Source organism: Chaetodon trifascialis, chromosome 4, assembly GCF_039877785.1.
Source record: "Chaetodon trifascialis isolate fChaTrf1 chromosome 4, fChaTrf1.hap1, whole genome shotgun sequence".
NCBI lineage: Eukaryota > Metazoa > Chordata > Actinopteri > Chaetodontiformes > Chaetodontidae > Chaetodon > Chaetodon trifascialis.
Genome location: NC_092059.1, coordinates 14,981,659 through 14,990,674, shown reverse-complemented (window position 1 = coordinate 14,990,674; position 9,016 = coordinate 14,981,659). Strand labels below are relative to the sequence as shown.

The 9,016-nt window shown below is 40.6% G+C and overlaps 1 protein-coding gene across 1 annotated transcript; it reads left to right on the top strand.

Moving 5' to 3' along the window:
- Positions 1 to 635: 635 nt before the first annotated feature.
- On the top strand, positions 636 to 8,724 carry LOC139330507 (5-hydroxytryptamine receptor 3A-like). The gene is made up of 9 exons (XM_070961445.1): positions 636 to 819; positions 1,669 to 1,829; positions 1,932 to 1,976; positions 2,153 to 2,259; positions 2,568 to 2,737; positions 2,853 to 3,013; positions 3,910 to 4,120; positions 6,210 to 6,419; positions 8,417 to 8,724. The coding sequence occupies exons 1-9, from the start codon at positions 765 to 767 to the stop codon at positions 8,722 to 8,724; spliced, it is 1,428 nt and encodes a 475-aa protein (XP_070817546.1). The 5' UTR covers positions 636 to 764.
- The last annotated feature ends 292 nt before the right edge of the window (positions 8,725 to 9,016 follow it).

Below are 9,016 nucleotides of genomic sequence, written 5' to 3'. Positions count from 1 at the left end.
CCTGAAGCACGATTGAGTAGTATTTGTTCCTTCAGTCAAATCAGCGGGCCATAGTTTTAGCCATGCTAGCAGTGTGGCCTGAGAGATAGCATCGTCAGTCTGTTGGTCAGTGGCTCCACCACTTCCTCCAGACTGAAATATCTAAACAATGGCTGAATGGATTAGAATGGACTTTTGCACAGACATTCATGAGGTTGTGTCCTGCTGATTTTGGTGATCCTCTGATTGAACCTTATCTCAATATCTGCTTGAAGAATTGAGACCTTCATCTTCAAGACATTCACAGGTCCCTGACAACATATCCTTATGAGACAACCTCTCAGACAACATGTTGCCAGACTGTTCCTCTTGAACAAAAGCGTCAACCTCATCATTGAGTATGCTAACATGGTACAGTATAATTTTTGCACAGTCCTCTGAAAGTCAAACTGGCACACCACCAGGGGCCACCAGGCCAGTTGTTAGTGTTGTGTTTGCTTTGACCTCAGCTGTCACGAGTAAGTGCAGTTGTTGACCTATATCAGATAAATCCCCCTGAAGATGATTCAAAAACCTGTTGTACAATTCAGCATGCATTATGCAAACAGTCATTAGATGAGCACATCCCTGCAAGCAAGTGGGAATACCTAAAAGGCTGGAGTCATGCTACGGTTTACAATTCCAGAGTCAACACAGAACGTGTTGATCCGATGGAGCAGACCACAGACTTTTTTGTTTTGTATTTTGAAGCCATTTTTGTGATAAAGGTTTAACCGAGACTGAAAATGACAGAGATCAAGGCTGCGGAGCTCATTTTCATCTGTTTCATGCTGCTTCACGGTAAGGCGGGAAGATATTTTGACTATTCACAAAACGATGATCTGCCAGCTGAGCAAGTCCAAGCTGGCCGTTGAAGGACACTTCAGTTACTTCTGATCCTGCACACATTCAAATACCAGTCTAAGTCTAAGTCTATTTTTTGTTTGATTCTTTGTCAGAAAATAATAAAATAAGAATCTTAAATGAAATACAATATAATTACTGCATTCTCTCACTGTACATATATTATGTACAAATATATATGTGGTGATAAAAAACAAGACAATTAATAGATTAATATATGCCAGAAGTTTCCCTAAATTAAATAATAGTCATTTGACTAAATGAGTTAGCTCATTAAGAAATATTGTTTCAGTCCTTGTTTCTATTCAGGCATTTATTCACTATTTCTAGCTTCTATTTTTCAAAAGAAAATCAGGGATTTCTTCTCTTTATTTTGATTTTTTTTTTTTTTAAATTATCAAGGTTATTAGGCAAGTTTGATTTAAAAAAGAAAAAAGAAAAAGCAATATTACCTGTCTTATCTAATGACTCACCCCTTGTGAACAGTTTTTAAGTCGTAAATAATGGCTCTGTGTATTTTATGAACACTTTTTTGGCCTCCACATTAATTGTGTGGAGGCCGTGGTCACTGCCTCACCCTAAATCTGAGTTACCACGAGATAACAGGATCATTTACTTGGGATGTTAAGATAACAGGGTAAAAAAAACAATGTTACTTTCCCATAATGTGTGCACAGAAGGCTGTAATGCTTCCGTGCCCATGACAATGAAACAACTGAATACTTGCATATGCACATAAAGGCTGTCTCAGAAACTTTGTCTTTTGTTTTCTCTTTTTAAACCCAGGTTTTGTTGAAGCATTGAACTGCACCAGCCCAACACCGAAATCCTTGATTAATGCACTTGAGAAAGATTTATTCCCTGACAAAATGGTGCGTCCTGTAAACAGCTTTTCAGATCCACTGAACGTAACCATCACGATCACTATTGTGGGCATTGCAGGAGTGGTGAGTCCACACGAAAAACCTATTCGAAAGTTTTAACGGTCATTGATTCAAATTCATGATTAATCTGTATTATTGGCACTAATTAACGTGTCTCACCCATAGGATGAAAAATCCCAAACCCTGACCACAGTCATATGGAGGATTCTGGTAAGTTTCTAAATGTGCAGATTTTTTTTTTTAATGTGATTCTAGCACAACAATTTTTTTTTCTTATCATCGTTTTTTGTTTTTTTGTTTTTTTTTCTTAATTTATAGTGACACAACTCAAGTGGGTGGCATTTTCTGAACTGTGCCTCACATTTGGATTGTTCTGTTTAACACAGGAGTGGGATATAGAGGGGCTGAGCTGGGATGAGAAGGAATGTGGAGCTACACGAGTCTCCATCCTTCGGGAAAACCTTTGGATCCCCGACATCCACATCTCAGAGTTGTAAGTTAAAAGGATGTTCGGTAGTTTGTCAAAGTATTATTCAAATCAGAGAAATGAACACCTTAAAGTAAAATGAACACCTGAAATGATGTCAGCAATCTTAGATGCTGTAAGCCTGACAGAAGAGAGGCAAACCTCCATGCACCCTTTCAATCATGCTACAAGTTAGGGCTTTTTAAAAATTGTGGTTGAAAATTTAACACAAATTTTAATGATTAATTATGTGAACCTTCTTTCTTCTTTGCTTTCTTCCTTTAAGAATTCAGTTACCAATTAATAAAAGGTTGTTTTTGTATTGTCTTTTCCAGCATGGATGAGGAAGAATCTCCCCAAACTCCCTATGTCTACTTGTACAACACAGGTCATGTATATGATGATAAGCCCGTCAGAGTGGTCACCGCCTGCAAATTAATAATCTATACTTTCCCCTTCGATATCCAAAACTGCACTCTGACCTTTGGATCATTTCTACACTTTGGTAAGCTTGCTTGAAGAGTCCGATCTTGAACTACAATTGTTGATTTCTAAACTAAACCTAAACTTTGGGCTTCTGATAACTCAAAACAAAACTGTGCTGTCAAATATTTTTCAAGCTTCGGACATAAGGGTTTTTAACAGCACCACAGCTGAGGACATCCTGGAGGAGTCAAAAGCTGTGCTGGAGACCAGCGGGGAGTGGGACCTGGCAGATATCACTGTTTCTTCTTCTAACCTGGTGATAAGTGCAGGAAGTTACTCTGAGCTAAAATACAATGTAAGTGTTATTAATTATTCTAATGATTCTATTATCGCTTATTTTGAATTGTGATAGCTGAACATACCGAATTCTACACTCTTTACTTGTTTACTGTGAGTATAGAAGAAATCAGCAGACTGTTTTAAACTAACAATGATACATGTCAAACCCCAATCAGCCTGCCACTTAAGAATGACACTCCTCCATTTCCTAATGTAATAGTTGTTAGTTGACTTAGAGCAGTAGATAAAAAGTGAAATATCTATATATTGAATCATTCTAGCGCATCTGTTTTTATTTTTCTGGGAGGACCTGGACTCACAATTTCTACACACACACAATTCAGCATGCAATGAAAAGAGGCTGTCCCACACCTTAACAGTTAGACGGCTGTAATGCATGAATTTATCATTTGCCAATGTAAATAGTAGTCTTATCATTATCTCCATATGTCTTCAGTGTTGATTTTTTTTAAAGACATAATATGAACAGGAACATTTCTGTGACTAGACTTATTGTTGAGCGGTGTTTTTACATTATCCCACATTTTCAGGAATGTGCAGACCCAGAGAAATGTGTCATTTTTACTCAAAATATCAGTGTTTCATTTGGTTCATTTGTTCTGTGAACATTTCTGCCTGAGTCATGTCAGATAGATTTAATAAGCAATGGTGGCTGTTCAATGTGTATGTAGACAACAACTCCCATGATCCTATGCTACTTCACAGCATCGAACTATGCCTTTTGTTTTCATTGAGAGGCAGAAATACAAATGTTAAACTGGCATACACATGACAACACACATCCAATGTGGTCAAGAAACCCACAGTGAATGCTTCTGTCTCAATCTGAACAGATGAATGTTCAAAAGTCTGACTAAAATCTCAAGGTGTTGTACCTGTGTCTGCTCAAAGCTCATTCTGAGACGCAGGCCAGTCCTCTACGTGGTGAACCTGCTGATCCCCAGCTGCTTCCTCATCACAGTGGACCTCTTCAGCTTCCTGCTGCCTCCCCAAAGTGTGGACCGGTCCTCCTTCAAGATGACCCTCATCCTGGGCTACACGGTCTTCCTGCTCATCATGAACGACCTGCTGCCTGTCACTGGGGAGACAACACCTCTCATGAGTGAGTGAAACCTGTCATTTTGGGAACTTACATATGATGAAATTCACTGCTGCACATGTGCTCTTGAAGCTCAGAGCTTAATGTAACCACACACACTTATAATGCAGGCAACTATAAAACTGGCAATGTCAAGAATGGTGTAAAGTGTTTCTGGACAGGGACTATTCTTCAGGTTGAAAGTTGCTCTCATGAAAGCTTACAGTTTCTTCTGTCAAACTTAAAACACACACACAAACACACACACACACGCACACACTCTCAGTCACACACACAGGCAGTCACTTATTGCAGTTTGGTTCAGGGTTGGAACTGTAGTAGCGGCTTTGACACCTCCCAGAGAATGCAATTAACTTTAAGACCCAATTGACCTCTTTTTGGAATCATACTTCAGTCAATAAACATCCAATATCCGTTTAGAAAGTCTAGAAAAAATGTGCTTCTCTGAGTACAAAACTTGCTTGAGAATAATAGTGTTTTATTTACTTTCAAAGTAATTCAGTAACGGCTGTCTGTATATCCATGGCTTCACTTCTGGCAAACAAAAACTGCTAATAGGTAATTCAGCAACCTTTTAGTGATGAAAATTTACCAAAATGTAAACAAATATTGGCAAAAAGCATCATATTTCAAGTTGTAGATCAAACCTAATTCACTGTCTGCAGAGAGAGATGAAATTCACTAAAAGACAAAATAAAATTAGCAGGAGTGACAAAATCCATTTGTATTAATTTCAGGATTTGTTTTTTCACACTGCTGAGACTTTCTGAATTCTTCCTGGAGGATGATGGGTGCGGTTGTCTCTGTTGTCTCTGAGGTGGCGGACTCAAGCAAGAGAGAAAACATATTTATTCAACAGTTTGTGTGAACCAGCCATTCAGTATGCTGTGCTCTGATGACCTGAGTCTACCTCAGCCTAAAGGCCCACGTGGTTCTGGGTTCTACCGTGTATAAAAATGCTTCAATGAGTGTGTTTACTTGAGCGTTAGGATTCTTGTTATGGTGTAGCTCTTACTGTAAAACACATCTCTACGCAAGTGAGAGGAGGAAACTGAATTATTTATACAGGGAGATGAAAAACAGGTTTCTCAGGTAGGATCACAAACAAGACATAACTGAAAACCAGGGTGAAATCTAACTAACTAAAGTATATTTACTCAAGTACTGGCTTAAGTTCATATTTGAGGTACTTGTGCTTTACTTGAGTATTTCCATTTTAGGCAACTTTATACTTCCCCTCCACTACATCTCAGATAGAAATACTGTACTTTCTACTCCACTGCATGTGCCTGACAGCTTTAGTTATTTGTTACTTTTAAGATTACAATTTTGCATACACTTCCTGTCCAGTGTATCACCAAATTCGGTGATTCTAATTTTGAATGTTTGTGATAAATTAAAGGATGAAATACTTCTTAATGGGTTGACAAACTTCCCCTGCTTCTTAAGATAAATAAACTATTTAAAATCCCTCTTGGATTAGCTGGAAAATGCATTGTCACAGGGCTGAAAACAGGGTTGTTTTTCTGAGCTCATGAAAAGTTGACTTTTTAGGAATACGCTGGTGTCACGAGACGGCGATGCTACTAACATATGATGATTTTATAGAATATGATGCATTGCTGTGAATTACACTAACCAACAGTATATGAAGAAGTTACAATTAGCTCAACATTAAACATCTACTTCAGTAAAATGCAACATACACATGAATGCAACATTAATATGAATCCAAAAACATCATAAATAATAGTAAAACACTGGTAGGAAACATTTTACTGCACAATGAGAACTTTTACTGCATTTTGCTGATGATACTTAGTTTTACTTTTAGAAGAAGAAGAAACGTACTTTTATTATCACATCACACACGCACAATTACATGCACATGCCATGTTTCTTGTGAAATTATTTTTAGTTTAGTTTAACCCATCCTGGAAGTCCTTCCTCCACAGCAGACCAGGGGTGGTGGGCTGCCAGCCAACAGCGGTGCCATGCATGTGCGTCACATGCGTTCTACTAATGGACTAAAATGGACTATACAGGACTAAAATATGTACTAAATCCTTCATGTTTTTGTTGTTTCCTGCAGATGTTTTCTTCTCTGTCAGTCTTGCTCTGATGGTGGCCAGCCTGTTGGAGACAGTGTTCATCACTAAAATCCAGTTCAGCTCCAGCCACTTCAGTGCAGTGCCTCACTGGCTTAGTGTCCTCGTGTTACGATATCTAGCTGTCATCGTTTGTCTCCCTTCAAAGAAAAAGAGCACCCCAATCACAGTCTACCTCAACCCATCCACGAGAGGTATATCATTATTGTTATTATTCTTAGTATTATTATTATATTTGTATTTAACCATCATTTCACCAGGAGTGAAGTGTCATTGTGATTAAAAATAATGTTTTCAAGAGGGTCTTGGCCAAGACAGGCAGTGGCACAATTATAGACGTAAAATATACAATAATTTAAAATGAAATCACTGAACAAATTACAGAATCACAGAATATCAAAAATATTCAGAGCATCTCCAATCCTTGCTTTCACTGACTTTAAATGCATCCAGTGAGACCAGATCCCAAAGATTCAGGTAATCTTCATTCCTGAAATGTGGTAATAGGTGGGAGGTTTCAGGTCATGGGTTATGTTTTGTCAGCATTCAAATCAAGTTTTAAATCATACAGGGTGTGTTGTACAGGTTTGCTGCAGATGAAGAGCACCATTTCACGGTATCATCAGCATAAAAGTGTAAATTTGCAGTAGAAGCATTTTGATCAAGACTGCTGGTATATATAATGAATAGAAGCAGTCCCAGGACCGATCCTTGGGGCACTCCTTGAATACACTAAGGGAGCTAGAAGTGATAACTATAAAACACATGAGTATTTTGATCAGACAATGTGAATCCCAGATTGTGATAGAACTCGTACCAGAAGTTAGATGTAAATGGAAGATGCGCTGGAAGATTTGTTCTGCGAGAGGCACAAAGTGAGCCATCTTACTGAAGCAATCAACCACTGTCAGAACCACAGTGTTACCATCGGAGGGGGGCAGACCTGTCACGAAATCCAGGGAGATGTGGGACCAAGGGCCGTGTGGAACTGGGACAGGCCGGAGGAAACCATAGGGAGCTCTGTGTGGTGCCCTCTGCTGGTTGCAAACAGTGCTGGCTCTGACAAACTCACGTGTATCCTCCTCCAGGGATGGCCACCAGAACTGCTGCCATATTACTTTGCTATTACAATGGGCTCCAGGGTGGCAGGTCAGCTTGGAGACATGGCTCCACTGGAGTACATCCAACCTAAGCACAGGGGGAACGTGCAGCCGGTTGATTTTCTATGGTGGTTCTCACTCTCTCCTCGACCTCCCAGGTCACTGGGTCCACCGGACAGGAGGAGGGCAAGATGTGAGCGGACAGTAGGGGCCAGTACCAGGGAGCAAGTTGATGGCACAGTCATAGGGGTGATGTGGTCGGGGGCTTCCTGTGGGGGAAAGGATCTCTAATGGTGGCTGGCCTCCCTTAAGCAGACCTGGTGACATCCCGCACTCCACCCCAAGATAGCGCCTGTCTCCCACTCGATGTGGGGGTTGTGTCTATGCAGTCAGGTAGATCCTAAGATGAGAGAGATCTTGGGTGAATGGAGGATGTGAAATTGAATAGTTTCATGATGGTTACCTGACCAGATGACGGGTGACTCTGCCGAGCACATGACCATCTTAGGCACTGGCTGTGAGGGGCTGGGCAAAGGACTGCAGCTTCAACCCCAACTGACGGACCAGTCCCAAGTCCATAATACTTGCATCGGCCCCAGAGTCAATGAACGTGGCCAGGGTGTGGGCAGAGCCGGGGAGCAGGAGTTTGATGTGAAACAGGGGGCATGTCGATTGCAGTTGGTAAGAAACGCCCTGCACATTTTGAGTCACCATTGTACCGCTCAGGGATTTACTCACAGCTCATGGGCCAATGCTTGGGTTGTCATGGGGGTAGCTCAAGGCAAAGCAGCACCGGTAGCCACCAGCCGAACATGAGTCTCACCCAAAGCTGAATTTGGGTGGCGAGGGCCATCATCCCCTGCTTGTGAGCAGCAGAGGTGGTCGCCATCATGGCCTCTTGTGGCAGGTGAAAAACAGTTGAACTATGTTTGTGGTGGCCTGAAGATAATTCTAATGGAGACCTTCAAACAAATAAGAAGTACAACATCAAGGTGCAATTTAGCTTTGACATTTTTAGCACACGTTTTATGTTATTAGTGAGTAGTCATTTTATATTTTAGAATTCAAACAATCTGTTCTGTTTTTGACAGGACAACCAATGAATTCTAACATCATCAACACCTCAGTGAGTCACATTCACACCATCTCTGGTGGTACACGTTCAGTGAAACCCACTGCAGAGCCGGCGCTGGATGAGCTGAAGAAGCTGACCAAACATCTTACGGCCATTCGCCTCCAGGTGGACAAACACTTCCAGGGGAGCAAAACCTCGCAGGAATGGCACATGATCGGGATAGTCATCGACCGCCTCCTGTTTGGCCTGTACCTTGTCTTCATCATCGTCAGCTTCATCACCATCGTGTGTATCTGGATCTGGAGCAGCTCATACAAAGTATGATTTAAGCAGGGCTGCTAGCAGTAAATATGTTATTGTATATTTAAACTATGTCTAAACAGTCAACCTCAAAATCATGCACTAGAGAATATGTACACATTGTGATGGTGTTAATATTTAAATGTATGTTAAAAAGGCCAGTCAGCATCCTCAGGGGAAAAGAGCCATGACCTGTAGCATGTAGGGCTTAACTGTGTTTTATGCAGTTTGACATTTGACTTCTGATCTGTCTTTTTCAAACAGCATAAAACCAAAATAGGCACACCATTAAAAATGAACACAAGCACAACTAAAT

What these genes read in the sequence shown, in the direction of transcription:
- LOC139330507 (XM_070961445.1), top strand. Translation starts at nt 765, where the DNA reads ATGACAGAGATCAAGGCTGCGGAGCTCATTTTCATCTGTTTCATGCTG. An exon ending in CTGTTTCATGCTGCTTCACG is followed by an intron (nt 820 to 1,668) that starts GTAAGGCGGGAA and finishes TTTTAAACCCAG; the next exon opens with GTTTTGTTGAAGCATTGAAC. An exon ending in CAGTCATATGGAGGATTCTG is followed by an intron (nt 1,977 to 2,152) that starts GTAAGTTTCTAA and finishes TGTTTAACACAG; the next exon opens with GAGTGGGATATAGAGGGGCT.